This window comes from Lygodium microphyllum, chromosome 2, assembly GCF_053477565.2.
Source record: "Lygodium microphyllum isolate KBCC chromosome 2, Lygodium_microphyllum_v1.1.10, whole genome shotgun sequence".
Taxonomy (NCBI): domain Eukaryota; kingdom Viridiplantae; phylum Streptophyta; class Polypodiopsida; order Schizaeales; family Lygodiaceae; genus Lygodium; species Lygodium microphyllum.
The window spans coordinates 28205202-28227997 of record NC_141136.1 but is presented as its reverse complement, the minus strand read 5'-3'; the positions used below and the strand labels follow the sequence as shown (position 1 = coordinate 28227997).

At 40.3% G+C, this 22796-nt stretch overlaps 1 protein-coding gene across 1 annotated transcript; it reads left to right on the top strand.

The window, feature by feature from the left end:
- Positions 1–19967: 19967 nt before the first annotated feature.
- LOC148039570 (G-type lectin S-receptor-like serine/threonine-protein kinase SD2-5) lies at positions 19968–22558 on the top strand. The gene has a single exon (XM_087691996.1). It carries the CDS (start codon positions 20806–20808, stop codon positions 22381–22383), a length of 1578 nt encoding a protein of 525 aa, XP_087548122.1. The 5' UTR covers positions 19968–20805; the 3' UTR covers positions 22384–22558.
- Positions 22559–22796: the final 238 nt, after the last annotated feature.

The window sequence follows — 22796 nt, the reverse complement described above, 5'->3', positions numbered from 1 at the left end:
AGAAGATCCATTTACCAGACCAAATGGTACCATCACCATTCTGTCCCATAGCATGAGCTCGTCTGCTTCTGGAACTTCTTCTCCATATATATCCTCTTCAGGTGGGATAGATTCTTCTGGTTCACTTTCATAACCTTCTTCGTCCATATCATATTCATCCTCTTCTGTCTCTGTCTCTGCTTCTGCTTCTGTTTCTGTCTCTGCTTCTGTCGCTGTCTCTGCTTCTGTCTCTGTAGGAGCTCTGTAACAGAAGAACAGATTCTATGTTTCCTCTCCTGCCTCTGTCTCTGCTTCTGCTATGGCCATGTAACAGGGAGAGCAATACATCCATGCTTCTATCTCACTGTCAGAAGTGATTTCAGAAGTCATTCCCGGTTCCGGCAGGAAGTATTCACCCATTGATAATGGCTTTACATCTTTTGGAAGTCGGCTTACAGTATCCACTGTTAAGAAACGTGCCACTGTTTTCTTGGGAAGGATCTGTTTGACAGCATCTTCGTCTACTGATGTTCCATCTGTAGCCTCATTAGGGGAGTCAGAAGATAATTCCAAGGAGGTGGATCCATGTCCTTTTTGAGAACCATATAGCTTCAGCACCACTTTGTTGGGCCCTCTACCCAAGGTCAAGGTTCCTTTGAACCAATCCATCCTTGCTCAGGCTTCAAAAAGCCAGGGTCTACCCAGTAACAGAGGGTAGGATGTACCATAAGAGTTTGGCTTCACCACCAGATAGGTTAGCCAATAATCCTTTCCAGCCACTGTAGTCTTCACATATGGGAGAATGCCCAAAGGCTTGATTCTACTCTGATCCGCTAGTCTGATGAGCCATTGGATTGGTTGCACACCTTGTAGGCCTAGATCCTTCATTGTCACATCCGTCATAATGTTCACTAATGAACCTCCATCAATCAGTGCATTTGCAATGAAGTAGCCTTCTATCCACACGCCAGTCTCTGGAGTACCCGGATCTAGGAAGGCGTTAGCCACGTCCACTTCTTTGACAGGCTCTGGAGCTTTGTTGGACTTTGTTGCTATTGAGGGAGCAATCCTTAAACCACGTCTTCTTGTCAATATACTTTAAAACCTTTTTCGGCAACTGGGAGACAACATCAATAATTGTCGGAATGTGAGGTTTGGTTTCAAGGTATCTAAATCTCTAACCAGATCGTATTCCTTAATAGGATCCACTGGCTTCTCTAATCGGTTAGGGAATGGGGCAACACCCATTTTCATTTTCCCTCTTTCTTCCAACAGAGGCATCATGGGAACTTCTTCTTTCATTTGTGGCACTTTCTCCTCTTCTGTTTCGTGGACCTCTAGTCCTGTCTCTGTAACTGTCTCTGTAACTCTCTGTAGCACTGTAGGGCTCTGTACGGCACTGTTAGGCTCTGTTTTGTTCTGTTCTTCTGGTGGAAGATTGAACTTCACTGTTCTGGCTGGAGGTTATTTTCTTTCTGGATAGGTGGTTCCTTCTGCTTTGCATGCGTGATGGCAGCAACTTGCTGGAACAGAACCAATGTCCTCTGTATGGTTCTTCCGCAAACAGTAGGAACAGAAGGCCCCAGGAATGGTTGGTTTTCGTGTACATTCAGTGGCTAAATGGCCTGCTTGATGACACTTACCACACCAAGTGTTTGACCGCATCACATCTCTTCCTGCTCCTGCAACATTGGATATGCTAGCGGTATTCACTTTCAACGTCTGTAGTTGTTCTGTAATCACATCCATCAACTCCTTTTTGATGTTTGCAACTGAGTTGGATAAGTAATCCTTCAAGCTTTCTCCTCCGGAGGTACTAGCAGGAGGGTTTTGAGGAGTCTCTGTAATCACTGCATAAAGCGATTGGGCTGGTACAGAGGGATCTCTGTTCTGGTTCTGATTCAGAGCTCCTGTTTGAATTGTTGGCTGTTGGCTCCAGTTGGTAGGGTTCCACTGTTGCTGCTGATTTGGCATTGAGGAAATTGGTTGGGACCATTGTTGTTGTGGTTGAACCACCATTTGAGGCATGGATTGTGGCCACTGTGGATTTGGTGCACTGTACTGTGATACTGGGGGCATCTGTTGGTAAGGGTAGGGAATAGTCCCTGGAACTGCATTTGGTGGGTACATCATTCCTGGCATCAGAGGAGGTAGGACTCCTCTTCCTGAATTCATCTCTAGTCTAGCTTCCACTTCATCGTATAGTCTTGCACCTTCCGTTGCAGCTTGCAGGGTGGCTGGTCTTTGCAGCTCCACAAACTTACGGACTTCTGGTTGTAATCCTCTGAGAAACACCCCCTTCTAAATGCCATCATCTAGATTATGGTTAGTCCATCTCTTCAGGATGGATTCCATTCATGAGACATAGGCTTCTACTCTTTCTCCAGAAGACTGACTTAGGTTCATAAATTCCTCTCTCATCCGCTCTTCAAAACCTTCACGCCTGAATTTAGTGAGGAAGGCCAACTTCAGGTCGTCCCATGTGCCAAAAGTTCCTGCTGCTTGTCTCTCATACTACTGAAACGCCGCGCCCTTGAAAGTGGCGGGGAATATTGCCAACCAATGCTCAAGGGTTCTGGCATTGTTAGCCACACATGCTACCATAAACTCTGCTACATGAAGATCGGGGTCTTCATTGTACTCTCCCTTAAAAACTGGCAATGGGACTACATTCGCTGGCCTATCATCAATATTTCCAGGACGGATCTGGCTTGGAAGTGGACCTCCAGCAGGAGGAGGAAGGGCTTGATGTGCCATTGGGACTTCTGTAAAGAGTTCCGCAAGGGCGTCAAAGGCGGCTTCTGCTGCGAGCTCGTTTTCAGCCTTGATTCTTGCTTTCTCTCTTCTCACGTACCTCTGGACTCGTTCTAACGCTTGCCTCTTTATTGCGTCATTCATCAGGGGGTTGGCTCCACTATGTTGTTAGTGCTCCATAGAGGGTTAACAGAAGGCTTCAGTCTCTGGAGGACTCTCTTGCCAACATTTCTTCTACTTCTTTCTTTTCAATGTCCCTGAATTCTGCTTTCATTCCACTGCACAGAGGAAGGTATTCGGTTCTGAAGGTGTCAAAATGCATACATCTGAGCATTGTGGTGGTGCCATCATCATAGTAATGCCAACTTCTGATGGTCTCAACACTGTATGTTGTGAAAAACACTCTGTCTACCAACTTCCAATGGGTTGCCAATTGAACAAACAGAAGGTTATCAGTACACCAAGCATCCCATGTATCTTGCTGTTGAGCATCCACGAACAAATTCCAACTCTTTTCCTTCTTGTCTTTGTGAACCTCTACAGACCAAGACTCCTGAAGCTTCTTCACAATCTCCCACTTGATGTTGTCTGGAAACTTCTCAATGAATGCCAAATCTTCCATGGATGGTCATTCTCTCTGTTTCTGCTCTTCAGTTTATTCCCAAACAGTTTGCCACCAAGATGCAAGTTTCTGCTGCTTCAACAGGAAGAGGAAACTGTCCACCACATAGAGCATGCATCTTGATGGTGATGTGTTTCCGCCATTGTGGAATGAACTTCTTGTGGAAAGTGGCTTTGATTATGAGAAATTCCAACTCTTCAGTGGAAGAAGGAACTTTACAAACATCCATTGAATTCTTCTCTTCTTGGCAATGCCATTTCCTTCATTTTCAGCCTCTTCTGGTGCTTGTTGATGGCAAGATTCCCCGGCTGCGCACCAAAAACATGGAGCCCCGAGAGGAACACCAAGGAAAAGGGAATTCTCTTGCAAGAAAATCTATCTTGTATCATCAACAAGCTTGTTTATCATGTTTCATATGATCACAATGAAGAAAAGAACACCAGGCACAACAAATCTTCATGCAGCATCATGTAGATCTCCCACGGATTTGATAGAATCAATCATATTCTTCAACATCTTCACAAAATCCATCAATAGAACAAAGAAAGCAAAAGAATACACCATCTTTGAATGGAAATACATCACATAGTATTCATCTTCAATATCTTCATAGTCTTCTCTCTCAATCTCTCATATACAATCACTCTATTTGAGTAGAATTGGCTATCTCTGACTCTCTCTCTCTTTCTCCATCAATAATACATCATATCCTCACTACAATCTCTCAAAATCACTCTCAATAATCCTTCTTAGGTCGTGGATACCCCTCCCAAGAGGTATGTCTGATATGAAGAGTCAGCAGAGCCACTACAGTGTCCTTTCATAGCTCACTACTGTCACTTCATTCTCGTCTTCACTTGAGTCTTCAGCAGCTACTTCTTCCACTTCTTTCAGCTCTTTTGCACTTGTATTCACCTCTTTCCAAGGCTAGAAAACTTTCCCAAGCTACACTCTCATCCATCAGAACACATACAGAAGCATACAGAATAGTCATAGAACAGTACCAGAACAGCTACAGTACAGAACAGAATAGAGACAGAGGCTCTACAGAAGACCTACAGAAGGTTACAGAAGATCATCAAAACCACATAACTCATACTCAAACCATTCCAAACTCTCACAAACCATTCAATAAACTTTCTCAAAATCTCAATCCTCATCAATCAATACTCCATCCCTCCTTACAGAAGACAATCAGAACAAAACAGACCAAAATAGAACAAAACAGAAGGTATACAGAACCAATCAGAACCTATCAGAACATCACAGAACCACCAATAAACATCATGAACTTCCAAAACACAATCAATATCATCCAAAACACTCTCAAACCTCTTCCAAAATAATCAATCATCTCATAAAATCAACCATTCAGCTCTCAAAATCAACAAAAATCAGCCAAAAAACAAGTCATTTCAACACTCAACACACACACACACACACTTAATGCATGAAATTTATACACTACATATAGAGCGGAAAAATATTGTCAGAAACATTATATTTTTTATATGGCTATTAGCATAAGGATTTCACATGTTCACATGCACAATAGATCTATTTTGATGTATTAATAGAAAAGACAAAAATATTATTTTTGTAAAGCTATTAGAATAAAGCTAAAATTAATATTATAAATACATGCATGGGGGAGGTGGTCACCCATGCGTGGGGGGATTATGCCCATTCTTATATCATGCAAGCTTTGGAATTCTCTTCTTTTGTGCAATTTATTCTCTTCTTATTTTTCTTTCAATTATTGGCTATTATATGGTGAAGGAAAGCAATAATAAACACATTAAAATTTAGGTGCACTACATCTTATTATCAATAGTATATCACAAGTCAATACCTTATATGCATTTGATATATGTCACATGGATCTAAGTCAAAATGGGTGAGGTAAGACCATATGTTTTATCTTATTTCGAGCTATTGCATTTGATATGATATTCTCTATGGCCTTGTAACCATATCGATTAACCCTATCTATATCACACACAATTTGAACTTCCTCCACTGATAAACTATTAAGAATATCCATAACTACCTCATTAAAAGCAACAAGGTGAAGCGCTCGATGTCGAGGATCTCTCAAAAAATTACAACTAGATGCTTGGGTTTCAAGAATCCCATTCTAAGCTCCAATTGTTGACTCTCACCTTGACCTCTGGCATCATAAAAAAGGTTCCTTTAAAAAAGACACATGATATCAAGGAGTCTAGTAATCTTACATTATCTTACAATCAATAGGGGATCACAAACCTCAATGCTTGCACACATTTTTCTCATGCTCTACTATTCAAGGATAGTGATAGCATTGGTAATAGTCAATGATAACCCATGGGGCTTTGTGTGCACCTTTGTAACTTCACTTATTCAATGTTCTTATCCTTCTCTGTTTGCACCAAAAGTGATTTCAATGAAGCATTCTCCTCCTCAAATGGCGAATTTCTTTGTGTGTCTTCCACCATATCTTATTCCTTGTCTTTGAACTGCTTCAATTCTTCCTCAAGCTTCTGCACTTTGTTTTTAGATCTTATAGGGATTTTTTTAACACATTTAAAGAACCTTGGGATTGTAACAAAGATTGATGAGCATTATATAACATTGATTGATAATATTGATACATATGAGGATTTTCGTCTAAGCTTTTGTAACAACCTAGTAAACCTTGTTTACCATCCCCAATGAAGATGAATAACAAAGAAGAGAAGTTAAAAGGTGGATTTAGCCTAGTGGTAGGTCATTAGGTTACAAGGGAACATCTACCCAAATATCAATATTTTTATTTTCCTCTAAATGATACTAGGAAGTGATTGTTACATCTAGACCACACTTACTATAAAGGATCTATGTAATAGCATACTCTTCATCCACACAAACATGAAAAACTACTTTTCACTTATGATTGCTTATGTCTCCAAATGGTTCCATTAGGAAAAGTAAAATAGAAGAGGAAATGGAGTAGATTAAGTTTGTCAAGATAATATTGATTTAGAATGATTAGAGGGCAAAACAAAGCATGAAAAATGCTTAAATGCATATATAATATGGTTAGGCACCATTAGAGATAGGAATGACCATTTTTAAAGGGTAGGGAAGGGATCATTTTTAAAGGTTAAAATTAGCATGTGTTGCTGATGTGTGGATATAAAAAAAGTAAACTAATTTTGAGGTATTTTAATTTTAAAAAGTGTGTAAATAATTGAGATTTCAACTTGGAATATGTAAAAATTGCATGACATAGTGAATACAATTCGAGCAAGAGATAGAGAAAGAGAGTAAACATCACAGATAAGAGGAGAACACAAAAATTATTTAACTCCAAACAAGCTGATGCAAAGATGGTTCTATCCACCCGTACACTTAAATTGTGAAGCTTAGATGGTGATCTAGATAGAAGATAGGTGAAGAGCTTAAGGCTAGCGAGAACAACTCTGATTGGGTGAAAGGATAGATCATGAAAGTTGTGAAGGAATCTACCTTTTATAGCATGTGAAGGGGGTCATGATTGATAACCTTCCATATACACCTTTGTCTATTGACCTTCCATGTGCACATGTGTCTGTTGACCTTCCATGTGCACATGTGTTTGTTGACCTTCCATATATACATGTGTCTATTGATCTTCCATGTGCACATGTGTTTGTTGACCTTCCATGTGCACCTCCACTAGTTGGCAAGGGAATATTCTCTACCCCTAGTCAAGGGCTACTTTCACAGCTCTCGCACCCAAAATAGGGGTCCTTGATAACTTCCTTACCCCACAATGCGATGTAGTGTGACGTGAGTTGTTACCACTTTAACTACTTTGTATAATCCAAAGGCTAGCCCGCAACAATCACCTTTTGGCCATCCACTCACATAGAGCTCATTTGACATATAAGTTAGGACCCACCAATGTCTAGGCTCACACATGGCTTGTCCTCATAATGGTGACCTTACAACTTTGAGCACCATGGATTATTGGTGGCACCTTACGAGAGTAGGGCATTGAGCATATCTAACACCCCTCTCAATGCCTTGGCCCAATGCTGAGCCTCTAAAGATGAACTTGAAGCAAATCCTTTGAGAGTTCTCTAGTAAAGATATCTACTCCATTCTCCTCTATTGCATAGTAGACAAGCTCCACTATCCCATCCTTGATTAAATTGCATACATAGTGATACTCGATCTCTATATGTTTTGTGTGTGCAAGAAACATTGGATTCTTGGCAATGACGATGCAACTCTATTTGTCAAACCTTAGCACACTTGGTGCCATAAGATCCTTATTAACCATACTGCTTTAGATGTAGCAAAATAGGCTATCTTTGTACTCTTCTTTAGTAGAAGACAATTCCATTGTTGGTTGCTCCTTACTGATCCAAGAGAAAATTCTTGAACCGAAAGAAAAACAATAACCAGAATGTGACTTTTTGGAGTCACTTCCAATCTGAGTCATAATACCCCACAAGAGAAGTACTAGAAATGTATGTGATACCATAGTCACCTATAAAGCTCGTCCATATATAGGACAATAACTACAGACTTTTCACCATCCTTGTAGATATACAAGTTAGCATTTGAGGCACATCTTTTGAATTTTAAGCTTAAAAAGAACTTATCTATCCACTGGTAGTACCATGATCTAGGGCTTGTTTTAGCTCATACAATGCTTTTTTCAACTTACATACATTGTTCTCAGAATGGGGGGCCTCAAACCTTGGTGGTTGAACCACATACACCTCCTCCTTAAGGTCACCATTCAAGAACATTAATTTAATCTCCAATTGATAAACTAACCACTTATTACGGGTGGCCACTGCAAGTATTATGTGAATAGTGGTGATTCTAGCAATTTGAGTGAATGAATCTTGAAAATTAAACCTTCAACATATGAAAATCCATGTGCAACCAGTCTGGCTTTGTACTTTTATAATGTTCCATTAGCCTTCTACTTGACCTTCCAAATCCACTTAGTGCCAATAATCTTTAGTGGCTGATCCACTAGCTCCCAAGTATCATTCTCCATTATGCTATTATACTCACCTTGCATAGCTACCTTCCATGCTAGATCTGCAAGTGCTTCTTCCAAGTTAGCTAGCTCCTTTACTTCTCATAATCTCAGCCACCATTAAGGCCATATTGACTATGTGACCAGAAGCCCTTCTTTGCTTCTCTAATATCTGAGACCTCGTTGGTCCATCTACCTTCCCCTCAAGAAATGTGGGCATGGGATTATTTTTGATGCCAGGAGGCATATTCCACGGTGGATTCCGTGAGGTTTTACGGTGGATTCCGTAAACTTAGATGACCGGGGCTCATACGCAAAGAGGATTCTTTGTGCGAGAAGTTGATGGGGACGCCTGTCCTTTTCGGGCGTTTCATTAATTTAGTGTGTACATGGGTGATTCCATAGCGGGTGATTCCGCAAAATGCATATTAAATTAATAAACGTTTATGAGTTACGAGTGCGCACTCGTAATAAATTAAGGTTAGGATTTATTTCTAACCAGTTGATTTATTTATGTAGCTGAAGACTGCTAGGTATTCACTTTTGTCGGTTTAATTGTGTTATTTTACTAACGATTGTGAATGCTTCAGTTGATGTGTAGAGATAGCAGCAGTGGCGGAGGAAAGCATTGGAGTCTAGCGGGTTTCCGACCTTTGGATATATTTTGATAGGCGCCACGCCTATATTTTGATTATGTCTATAGAGACATCGACTATTTATTATTATTTTGTATGCGCTTATGCGCCTGGATATGTTATTTTTATTTGGACATTGAGATTGGGCGTGCCAGACTCTTTGGGCACCGTCCATTAGCTTTATTTTCCTATTTTTGGTAGAAAGCAAACTCAAAAGCTAAAAGCTTGTATATTTTTGCAATTGGGCTATTTTTGAGCAAAAAGATTGAAAATATATATTAAATACATGCTTTGTGAAGCGCTCACACAAGGCATGGGGGAGATTCAACCCAATTTGTCTCTTGTCTCATGTCGTGCTTGTTTTTACATTGGTCTTTGTGCTAAAAAGTAGAGTACTTTGTTCTTGGGGACCTTTGGGAATTCACTACGTGAGCTACCTGCGTCCGATTTGCATTTCATCCAGAAACAAATAGCACTATTTTAGATCTTTTACGTGCATACACTATCTCTAAACCTCAGACATGGGATACTCATTTGCATTTATTACAGTTTGCTTACAATAATACACCGCACACATCTACAAAGAAAGCACCTTTTGAAGTTATTTATGGACATAGATTATCTACACCTGTTGCATCTTTGTCTAATAGAATACAAAGTGCCGATGATATTGCTGTTATGCATAACACTATTTTTGATGAAGTAAAGGATATGATTGCTAAAGCCCAACAATCATATACCAAACAAGCCAACAAGAAAAGACAAGCCATGAATTTCAAAGTTGTCAAATTAGCCCCTAGATTCTACGGACCATTTAGAATCATTCATAAAATTAATGACAATGCATTCAAGTTAGAACTGCCATCTCATTGGAAAATTCATAATACCTTTCATATTAGTTTGTTGAGACCATTTAGAGGACAATTACCTATCCACCCTGTCTATGAAAACCCACCTTTACTAGAGGAAGAGACTGAAATACTTGAACCAGAAGCCATCATAGACACTGACTACATGACCACTAGAACTGGCCGAAGGTACTCTAGATATCTCGTGAAATTTAAGAACCATCCTGTAGAAGAAGCACAATGGATGCACGCTAGAGACCTAAATGCTTTCCCCACTCTGTTAGCTCCACATTGAGCTAATAGCAATTGAGGTCAATTGCTATCCCACCCCGGGGGTATGATGCCAGGAGGCATATTCCACGGTGGATTCCGTGAGGTTTTACGGTGGATTCCGTAAACTTAGATGACCGGGGCTCATACGCAAAGAGGATTCTTTGTGCGAGAAGTTGATGGGGACGCCTGTCCTTTTCGGGCGTTTCATTAATTTAGTGTGTACATGGGTGATTCCATAGCGGGTGATTCCGCAAAATGCATATTAAATTAATAAACGTTTATGAGTTACGAGTGCGCACTCGTAATAAATTAAGGTTAGGATTTATTTCTAACCAGTTGATTTATTTATGTAGCTGAAGACTGCTAGGTATTCACTTTTGTCGGTTTAATTGTGTTATTTTACTAACGATTGTGAATGCTTCAGTTGATGTGTAGAGATAGCAGCAGTGGCGGAGGAAAGCATTGGAGTCTAGCGGGTTTCCGACCTTTGGATATATTTTGATAGGCGCCACGCCTATATTTTGATTATGTCTATAGAGACATCGACTATTTATTATTATTTTGTATGCGCTTATGCGCCTGGATATGTTATTTTTATTTGGACATTGAGATTGGGCGTGCCAGACTCTTTGGGCACCGTCCATTAGCTTTATTTTCCTATTTTTGGTAGAAAGCAAACTCAAAAGCTAAAAGCTTGTATATTTTTGCAATTGGGCTATTTTTGAGCAAAAAGATTGAAAATATATATTAAATACATGCTTTGTGAAGCGCTCACACAAGGCATGGGGGAGATTCAACCCAATTTGTCTCTTGTCTCATGTCGTGCTTGTTTTTACATTGGTCTTTGTGCTAAAAAGTAGAGTGCTTTGTTCTTGGGGACCTTTGGGAATTCACTACGTGAGCTACCTGCGTCCGATCTGCGCACCAATTTTGGTCATAGAGCTACTTTACCATCGCAGCAATGGCTTTTCTGGTGATGTGATATCAGGTTGTTGAACTTTCTCTTCATCATCCGAAGATGATTCTTCCTCCTCCTTAAGGATAGGGATAGCTCTTGGGACAGGCTCATAGTGGACTACTTCTTCGCCTGATGATAAAGTGGAAGAACTTGTATTCTTCTCTTCCACTGTATGGGCTACTCTTTGAACACCACATCACAGCTCGCAATGATATTCTTTGCCTCTTGGTCATACAATTTGTAAGCCTTTTGCTCATCACTATAACCTAAGAAGATACATTTTCTACTTTTTGGTTTTGAACTTGTTTCTTTTCTCATTAAGAACCTGTGCATAGCTTTCACATCCAAAAGTTCTAAAATGTGAGATAGATGGTTTCTTACCAATATAAGCCTCACAATGTGTTTTTGATGGTTTCTTACCAATATAAGCCTCACAATGTGCTTTTTCCTTGAGAGCCTTTGTGTAGCTCCAATTGAGAATGTAGACTCTATTATTTAGACCTTCACTCTAGTAATCCCTTGCCTTTTAGTATATACCTTGCTATCTCCACAATGGGACGATTCCTGCATTCCACAACACCCTTCTGTTAAGGTATATGAGGCATCGTCAATTGATGCTCGATCCCTTTGCTCTTGTAGAAGTCTTCAAACTCCTTTGAGTTGAACTCACTACCACCATCTATCCTAAATTTCTTCACACTTTTCCTTATTTCATTTTCAAACAAGTTTTAGCCATTCTTTAAACTTACCAAAAGCTTGAGCCTTATCACAAAGGAAGTACACCCACATCTTCCTATTGTAATCCTCACTCAGTCATCAATTATCAACACAAAATAAGAATATCATCCCAAGGCTTATGTAGGCATCTTACTACACAAGTTAGCATGTATCAACTTGTGTTTGCCGTATTCTTCCTTTCTTGTGGAAATGCCTTTCTTTGTTGCTACCCATCACACAAGCTTCACACAAATTCTTCAATTTAGTAACTACAGATAGGTGAGCAACCATACCTTGCTTATGCATCTCCTTCAAAACTGCAAGTCCAATGTGTCCAAACCTTTATTGAAAAAGCTTACTTGTGCCCACTTTAGCAGTGGGCTATAAGAGCACTTAACTCATGCATGTTGTTCCTCCTTTCTCCTTTGCCAACAACTTTGCCAACACTGTCAAGAATTTCTACACCTGTCTTGTTGGATCTCACTTCATGACCAAGATCAATTATGGTAGCAAACTGATAATAGATTTCTCTTAATTTTTGTAATATACAACACATTTAAAAGCTTTTTTACTTCACCATTTGCAACAACAAAGGAAATAATATGCGTGCATTTAGCAAGGCATTTTGCATCGTTTCCAACCATCACAGTGATAGATTCTTATAGAGGCTGCATAGAACTATATAGAAATTTCTTGTTGGTCATGTGATGGGATGCACCACTATCCAATACCCATGAACCAGTGGTAGATTCTTCTTGTGTTAGGGAACACACTTCATCAATGATTTTCATGAATAAATCCAGCTCTGCTTCAATCGTGTTGGCTCTCTCCTTCCCCTTACTTTTAAGGATACCATTCTTCTCATCTACCTTCTTAACACGACAATGTGCAATTGCATGTCCTTTCTTCTTGCAATAGAAACACTATCCTTGAAATTCCTTCTTACCACCCTTCTTCTTTTTGTCACTATCATTTTTGGTGGAGGAGCCACCTTTGCCTTTTGCATTGCGAAAAATGCAGTATCTCCACTACTACTTACTTCCTTCTCGGGCTTTCAATCTCAACTCCTCCTCCATTAATAATGCACAAAACTCCTCAAAAGTCAAACCTTGAGGTCTCACCTGAGTATTAAGGGCATTTACCAATCCATCAAACTTTAGTGGACAGATTTGAAGACACATGCAATAGTCTTTTATATCTTAATGTAGTGATGAATGCTTCAGTTATCTCTCCTTCAAAAAACTTATCTGCAGCTAGTTAATTCTCCATGTTTTGAATCCTTGTTTGATTTCTTATTTCATACTGAATTATTGGTACAATCCACGCTTCTGCTCTGATACCTTGGTTGTATGATGAATCAAAGTCAAAACACTATCAGAATAACTTGTAACTCAGGCACGTAGTGCATCTGCGTTCTTTCATTTCCAAACTCGTAGTAGATCTACATTTGGAGAAATCATCACACTTGAATTGAGGGGTCAAGGATTGATTGTGGTTTTGGGTCAGTCCCCAGCACTATCTGTAGGATCTCATAAGAATCAAGGATTGTAATGGTTTTAAACTTTCACAAAGTATAGTTTGTACCATCTAACTTTCCTTTGCTGAAGATTGGTGGACAAATCCTTAATGTTTGAATAGGTGGTACAGTAGTACCACCTTTAGAACTACTTCTTGATGCATCAAAACTGCTTGTGGAACTCAACATTGCTCCTTCTCTTTGCCTCTTATGTATTCTTTGTAAAATATTACACGGCGCAGCGAACAGAATCTGAGAAAGAGATAGAGAGTACACAACAGATAAGAGGAGAATCAGTAAATTCTTTAACTTCAAACAACTGATACAAAGATGGCTCTGTCCACCCGTGCGCTTCCACTGTGTGAAGCTTAGATGGCAATCTAGACAGAAGATAGGTGAAGAGCTTAAGGCTAGCTAGAACAACAACTCTGACTGGGTGAAAGATGAGTGAGAGATGGCTGCGAAGGGGTTTAGCTTTTATAGCCCGCGAAGGTCGTTAGGTCGGCCTGCTGACCAACCTACCATATGAGCCTCCACTAGTCGGCCAGCGGCAACTCGATGCAACGCGCCTCGAGTTGCTACCAGCTTAACCACTCCGTCTAACCCAAAGATTAGACCCACAACAGTCACCTTTGTGCCATCCGGTCACATAGACCTCATCTGATATACAAGTCAGGACTCCACCAATGTCCGGGCTCACACTTGGCTTCTCCTCATAATGGGGGCCTTACAACTTTGAGCACCATGGATCATTGGTAGCACCTAATGAGGGTGGGGCATTGATCATATCTAACATTCTTTAACCCCTAGAGTCCCTTGGGATCTGATACCATGTAAAAGTTTTGCATAGCGTAGTGAATAGAATTTGAGCAAGAGATAGAGAAAGAGAGTACACAACATATAATAATACTATATTAGGAAATTTAGAAATTATCTTATAGTTTGGGAATTCCCAATATAGTTAAATTTTGGCCACATGATCAAATATTGTCCCTTCTTGAAAGTGGATTCTACCCTTATTACTATATAGGTTGTCTTTCCAAGTCCCACTTTAAAGCATGGGTTAAGATTTAGCCACATGGCCAAATCTTTACCCCTTATTTGAAAGCGGGACTTGGGAGATTCCCAAATTCTCTAATGTGGTGTTTAAGAGGAGAAAATAAAATTTCTTTAACTCTAAACATGTTGATACAAAGATGGCTCTATCCACCCGTGTGCTTCCAATGTGACGCTTAGATGGCGATCTAGACAGAAGATAGGTTAAGAGCTTAAGGCTACTTGGAATAACTCTTAATTAGGTGAAAGGATGGATCATGAAAGCTATGAAGGACTCTACCTTTTATAGCCCATGAAGGGGGTCATGATGGATGACCTTCCATATGCACCTATGTTTGTTGACCTTCCATGTGCACCTCCACTAGTTGGCCAAGGAATATTCCCTATCCCTAGTCAAGGGCTATTTCCACAACCCTCGGACCCAAAATAGGGACCTCTAATAACTTCCTTACCCCGCAACTTGATGTAGTGTGCCTCGAGGTGTTACTAGCTTTAACTACTCTATCTAATCCAAATGCTAGACCTGCAATGGCTATCTTTTGGCCATCTAGTCACATAGACCTCATCTGACATACAAGCTAGGACCCACCAATGTCGAGGCTCACACATGGCTTCTTGTCATAGACATGCCATGATCAAGTGTATGGATTAATTCTTGGTCATGCCATATGAATCCACACCCCTTGTGAATGCACCCTTAATAAGACATCCTTGAGCTAACCAAATGCAAACCCACCCTTGCCATATCATCATGCAACCTTCTAGAAGATATGCCATGTCATCGCTTGCATCATCGATGATGTCATCATGAAACATTCTACTCCAACACCTATAAAAGGAGGGGCTCGCCATAGAGCTCTTTAGTCTTACTAATGCTAGTCTTGGGAGCTCAAGGAGTCAAGACCTCCAAGTAAGTAACTTCGAGTTCCAGTTCTAGTTCTTGTCTAGTCATGGTATCTAGTCTTGTATTGTCTTCAATTATACTCCTATTGTCTTGTCATATTGTAATCTCATAGTACGAGATCTTGTCTAGTACTGTCTTATATCTTATTCATCCACGTCAAGGGAGATATTGTAATTTTGATATCTTGTATCCATACCTATAGTCCTAGGTTGTGGGATCCTTCATATCCTATTGAGTCCTATTTTCTATACCTATGATCCCAGGTTGTGGAATTTTCCATATCTTGTTAAGTTATCATTGTACCTTGTGTCCCTACACGCAGGATTTCTTGTAATCAGAATTCTTGCAACAAATCTTACATCTAGTCTAGTCTCTCAAGCATATCTAGTCTAGTCTCTCAAGCATAGTTAAATGCTCCCATAACACTTCTCGTCATATGGGGGCCTTACAACTTTAAGCACCACAGTTCATTGGTGGCACCTTACGAGGGTAGAGTATTGAGCATATCTAACACAATATAGTTGGGTATCTTTGGAGGAAAAGAAATCTCTTTTTTGTGAAAATGTTGAAAATTTTAACTTTTGAGAAAAAATAAATCCAACTTGATGATGTGGTACTTTTTAAAGAGTAGTGGGACCGATCTAGGAAGATGGAAAGTACTCGTTTCTAGGGTGAAAAGTAGGGGAGGCCCCCTTAAGCCATGTTTCTACATTCTATTGAGTTGGACTACACTCTGGTGTCTAAACAAAGTTGACATGTATTGCAATGCATGCGAATTGAATCAACAAGGAATAAGCTCCTAGTTGATATTAGAAATTTTGATAAATACCAATGAGAGGATTGAAACCATCTACATGGGAATTTAGAATAATTTCTTACATTAATGGACCAATCACTGCTAAGCAAAAACATGTGACGATCATGTATATCAAGACTATGCAATGGTTGGGTGCAAGTATTGGCTGTTACCTTGACAATGATAAGTGCCTTGTATACTATTCAACTTTAGCAAAAAAGAGTGACTATCATGTACATCAAGAGACTATACAATGCTTATGGGTGTTACCTTGACAATGATAAATTCCTTGTATATTATTCAATTTCACAACCATAATGTGCATATGTGAACACGTGTGCACACATGCACGCACATGTGTGTATGTGTAATTGTGCTTTTTTTTGTGGATGACATGTCATGTTAACGAAACATCACCACAATTACTAAAAGCATTGATCCCATATTTTTAGTTAATATTTCAAGTGTGGTTGCGCTCATGGTTGTACACTCACGAGCACTCCATGTGCTTTGAGCCCCACTATATATATAGAAATTGGCTAGTATGGTTATCATTTTTGCTTATGTTGTGATCATTGTTTCTAACATTTTAATGGTAATGTATGTTCATATGTGGCCATTCAGTGTGCTTGTAGCCCTAATATATGAGGATTGGTAGGTATTAATAAATACTTGATGTTTATGAAAAAAACCTTAATGTTAAAAGTATTTATTAATTTATTCATAAATATGGCATTTCTCCCTCTCTAGTTTTTAACATCTAGGTAAACATCTTAAAGAAAAGTTAAGGTTTTCCCTTCTTGTTTTCTTAGTTGCACCCGTAATTTGGGAATAAATATGGCATTAGCTAGTTTCATAACTAAAATATCCAGAAATTAGCGAGTTTTCATCAATACAAACTTGAATTTAACCAATTCTTCCAAAATCTAGCTGAGAAAGATACTCTAAAGGACAGTTCTTTGTGAACATTATGTTGGCCTTTGCTATGATTACAAATATCACTTTTTAAGATTCACGAGCCTTTGAAATGTTGCTTTACAAGTGATTATGAGGTCAGCTAGCCAAAAGAAGCGTGACATCATCTAGACAAAAGAAACATTTTTGGAAGGGCATATCAAAAAAGTCTTTACATGTTTCATTATAAAAGCCATACTACGTGTCCATATCAAAAATGACAATAAGTCTACTTACTCCTTGAAAGAAATAACAAGGGATTTTACATGGTGAAAAGGCCAACAAGAGATGGGGGAACTATCCAAGTGAAAAGGTGAAGGCATGATAATTTCTTTTCAAGGCAAACTGGAAGCAAGAGGCTATGAAAAGGAAACATTCAAAATAAATTCTTCTTCTAGTGAAAATGATCGAAGAGGAGTGAGATTTCAAGAAATAAAAATATATGAAATTGATGAAAAACAAAGAAGTGGGTGATGTTCACACTTTAGATGTAAAAACAATGTGTAGACTAGAAATGCACATGTTGCTTCAAGATTGTGACATGCTTACTATTTGTTTGTGCACCTTTTCTTTTTCAATTATTGTCAGTATGTGTCACCTTTTTTCCCTCACGCAAGAAGCATGAGTTGTTATCTTCTTCACCACTATGAGATAGCATGTCATGATGTGTTCGATGTCGGTAAAGGATATAGTTTGAAATGTTACATGAAAAATGTCACCTCTCATGGCACATAATCTAGCTTGTTCTTTACTAGTCCTCAGCTTTCAATCCACGGTGTAACCCTCATTGTTTCCACTTACTTGATGTCCATCATTGCTCCAAAAGTTTCGTGGGAGGCAAAAGAAATATTTTCCCATTCCATAAAGCACACACAATTGTCATGGTGTACTCTTAAGCATCTCTTCCAAAATCTGTACGTGAAAGCTGTGTTCATACTTGCAAGAAGATTGCACTTTACCAATGTCCATCCAATTATGGGTACCTTAACATCAAGAAGAAGAGCTAATCAAACATGCCCACAAAGAAACCCACTTTTAACTCCAACACTTATAGTAGTGGCAAGGCAAAAATGCTAGGAAAAATTACTCCACTACGCAAGTTCCATAAATGTATCACATCAAAGATAAGTTTGACAATTCTTGATGCATGAAATCCTACTCAAGAAGAGAATAAGAATTGTTGTTTGGGGATTTTTCTCCTTTATGCAATTAAAATTTCCATTGTAGTGAATAGAGGAGCTAAATTCTATTGCAATCAAGAATGTTTCCTCAATTGATAAGGAGTTATCATTACTATATATTAAGTAACTTTGGCTTAGTGACCTCAAACTAGGGAGAAGGCCTTTGAACCTCTCTTACATAAGGAAGATAGGTTTGGCATGTAAAGAAGATTGGAGGTGTTGTGTGTGTGTGTGTGATGGTCAATGGTATGAAGAGCTATTAAGTCGATTGAGGGCATCAATCAGGGAGAATAATTTTATTTAAGAGAGAAACATGGGTTTACAAGTTTTGGGAGAAGGGGCAGAATTCAATCAAGGGTGGAATGCATGCATTGCAAGAGAAAAGGAGAGTTATGTTTTAAGGATCGAGCATTGGGTGTTTTAAACTTTTTGGTCCTAGTACAAGGCACACATGCATTTTGATTGACCAACTTAGTCATCACTAGCAAGTTGGGCCTTGACAATATCCCCACTTTGCTATAGTAGGTGCCTCTTGCTCAAACTGCCCTCCCCCCACCCCCCCAATGACATGTGCTTATATCACACTTGCTCCACATTATTCCAATTGATAAGCCCATAGTTCATCATCATCAATAACAATGGCTGACAAGGCAAGCAAAGCATGTTAACAGGTTGACAAAATATGACTATTACATTTGATCATGCAAACAAACGGGATTACAAGTCATCATGTCTCACTTCACCATTGTGCTCCACCTACATCATCATCCACATCCTTGCTCATGATAAACATCACATTCCATCTATTTTAGACATACATAGCAATTGCCATCGCCTCAACACTTGATTTCACACTTACTGTACTACTGATAGTTGCACAATCCAAAGCCAAATTCCAAATTTCATCAACCTTTTTATACTACCTTGTGCACAAATTATTGCGCCTCAAGGCACCTCGAAAAAAAACTGCATGATGCCTTCCTTACTTTTCTTGCACATCACACATTTTAGATGAAATATCTAGCCATCTACCATAAAAGATCTCATCCATAACATTTGCCTCTTAAGTTTTCAATTCTTATTCAATTTAGTCCATTATTATACTAGGCCTCATCCTACCACCTCCTAGTAATGCATTAGTTAGATGAGAACACCTACATGATGAGGTAGTACTATGTAGCTTGTGAGCTTTCACTAATCTTCAATTATGTTCGCCATACTTGCATCAAATGTCCACTCCTTGAATAAAGCTATCAACAACCTAACAACTTCTATTTGCTCTTCTATGTACCATGTCCACTAGCACCTCTCTTCGCATCTTCATGCATGAGGCTAGTAGAGACTTCATATGTAAGACAAGATTGAGTGAAAACTTCATATGTGAGACAAGTTGTTGGACTCGAAACTTGACAAAATATGGGCAACCTTAAGAGGGTTAAGATAAGTTTCCAAGTAAGAGAGCTTTTTCGAAATCATGTTTCTACAGTAGCTAGCCTTAAAATTCAAATATATATTATGCTTCTATGATTTCTACTATTTTGTGGCTATTGACATATCCTCGAGTATTGTTGCATTGACTAGTTATCTAGTTTTGTACGTCTCAAAGTGGCCATCTTCTCATACATAAGCTTTACTTAATAGTGGCATCAATTTTCTTTCAAATATCATTTTCAATCACTAAAAGCGAGGGGCAAATGTGTTGAAAATGCATCAAATAAAGAAGCGTCTCTTACTCAGTCGTAGGGTAATTAGAAGTTGCGATGGTAAAGGCATGTATGTGTGCTTCTAACTTCTAAGGTTATATTAGATTTTGTCCAACTTGGCGGCTGTATGATACGTCAGGCCCTAGGTGTGTGAGTTCTTAGGGTGGCTGCTTCCACGGAGGTGGGGCAGATGGAGAGAAAATTATTGTGATGGAGGCTCGCTCCCATGAAGGGAAGCTTTTGGGATAGGGATTGTGGGAGCTCGCCCGGTACAGGGACTGTTGCAGCTTTCAACCACGTGTGAGGGTAAGGCTTTCTACCTCCATTCTTTTCACCCACTCGCGCAGACAAAATATTATGCCCTGATTTGAGAGCCTGTGTTGCCAATTCGCCACGGAATTATTGTTTCTTCGACGCAGTCTCCCTCTCTCATTCTTGGTTCTGGAAGCGGGGCTTGATTCTAACATTTTTCTGCATGACTGTGTAAAATATACCCATCAGGCCATCCTCAGCATAGCCCTATCACCACAGGATTAACATGCCCAGCCTTAAAAAATCATGGTAGCAGGGCTGGATTCTAATCTTCTTCTGCATGACTCTATGCAACATAGCATTTGTGGGCACACTGTCATCAGACCATCTACACCATAGCCCTGTCCTGGGGACTAGTGAAATATCATCAGCCCAGCTTTTGGGCACTTGAGGTTGGCAGGCTGCTGGTAGATTTCTTGGTCCCTGCTAAAGTTTCATAGGTGATACTCTTGTATCTAGCAGGTCAGTCATCATTATAGTGGGGATGCTTTAGCTCCTTTCTGCCATTACCTTTTGCGGGTTACTGGAGTAGTGCACTTGCCCTATGCAGCCTTAATGATGATGCTTAATCCTGGCTTAATTTAGCCAACGGGTGATCATGAAGCAAAGGTTTTTTCTCGCTTCAGGCACATTCACCCCAGCAGCAGCCCCTGCAGAAGGCTTTGGCCATGATTATGGCACAGACAGAATGAACAAATCGAACAGTCATCGCTTGGCCATGGAGATTGTCTTTCCCATTTTGGGCTTCATCATTTTGTGTGCAGCCTTCATCTTGTTAGGCCTCAGGTACAAATCAAGCAAGAAGAAGCAGAAATCCCTGGAAGGAATTAAATCAGGCAGAGATGAGGTCCTATTAGAGAGTCTTGCTCCTGGCTTGCCCCCCAGATTCACATACGCTGAGATGTACAAAGCCACCAAAGGCTTTGAAAAGAAGCTTGGAGCAGGTGGCTATGGCACGGTATATGAAGGCATCCTCCCTACCGGCATGAAGGTGGCTGTCAAGGTCTTTGTGGACACATCCAGTGCAGCATGCAGGAAGGGCTTCTGTGCAGAGGTGCTGTCGATTGGGTCCAAAAAGCATCGGAATCTGGTGCAACTGTGCGGTTTCTGTGTGGAAGATGAACACAGGATGCTGGTGTATGAGCTTATGGCAAATGGGTCCCTGAGCAAGGCGCTATTCAAAAGGAGATTGGAACCATCGGGGCGTAATGAAGCTGATGCGGATGATGATGATGATGATGATGATGGTGATGGTGATGGTGATGATGAGAGAGAGAGTAATAGTGAGGGAAAGTTTATGTTGACATGGGAGAGGAGGAAGGCTATAGCTATTGATACTGCAGAGGCCTTGGCTTTCCTTCATGATGGAAGTGAAGAGAATAGTATAATACACTGTGATGTGAAGCCAGAGAACATATTGCTGAATGAGAGGTGGGAAGCAAAGGTCTCAGATTTTGGGCTGGCCAAGCTGATGTGGGCTGGGGCAGGAGGGGGGGCAAGGAGCCACCATGGAGAAGAAGAAGACGAGTCACATGTGAAGGGGCGTAATCCGAGCAGTGGCCTGGATGCCTCCAGCCGGACCACCACCACCGCCGCCGCCAGCAGCTGGTTCCCATCTGAAATCACCTGCACCAAGGGTGGGGTCCGCGGGACCCTTGGCTACCTCGCCCCCGAGTGGATCGCTGCCGCAGAGGGCAAGCACGCCGCCCACATCACCGTCGCCTGTGATGTCTACAGCTTCGGTATCGTCCTCCTGGAGCTGGTTGCCGGGCGGCGTTGCATGGTGCCCGGCCGCCCATTCCTCCCCGGGATCGCCTTTGACCTCCTCGCCCATGAAGACGACCTCATCACCCTCCTTGATCCTCACCTTGCCACCACCCCATCCGTAGATCCTTCTAGTGTCCGGATGATGGCCCGCCTGGCCTTGTGGTGCCTTCAAGAGGATGTCGCCCTACGACCCACTATGGCTGAGGTTGTGACCATACTTACTACTAGCAATATTGTCGTCCCCGAGCCACCTTTTTGCAACTACTTTGCGGGTTCCTCGCACTTTTTTGATGAGGATCATCTTGGTCCAGTAGTAACAAGCAACATGAGCTCCTCTCATGCTAACTTAGACTCCGATGGAAGTCTTCTTAGTGGATCATGGCAAATCTCCATCATTTCTGGTCGATAGATGAAGCCATAGATCTATAACTTTTAGTCTCAATCAGGAAGTAGAGCTACATCATGCAGCATGTAAAATAGGCAATCGATTACAAGCTCTAGTAGTGCCAAATGGGACCCATTGTCCTCCTGTATTCATTAATTTTTGGCACTTAGGTGTGTGAGTAAAAAGCTATATAGTTTCAGAGGTTTTGTTTGGTTATGTATGAAGGCTTGGGTTCTAGAGCTTAGATACTCATTCCCACGAGCATGAGGTACTATCAGAATTTCTTCCCACAAGCATGAGGTACTATTAGACTTTACTGTTGTTTACAATGCATGATAAATGAAAGACAATGAAGTCCTTAACTAAACATATTATTAGCAACTTGGTTCTCCTTGAAGCAATTCTTGTTGCTTTTATGTGAAGCACATCATGTCATT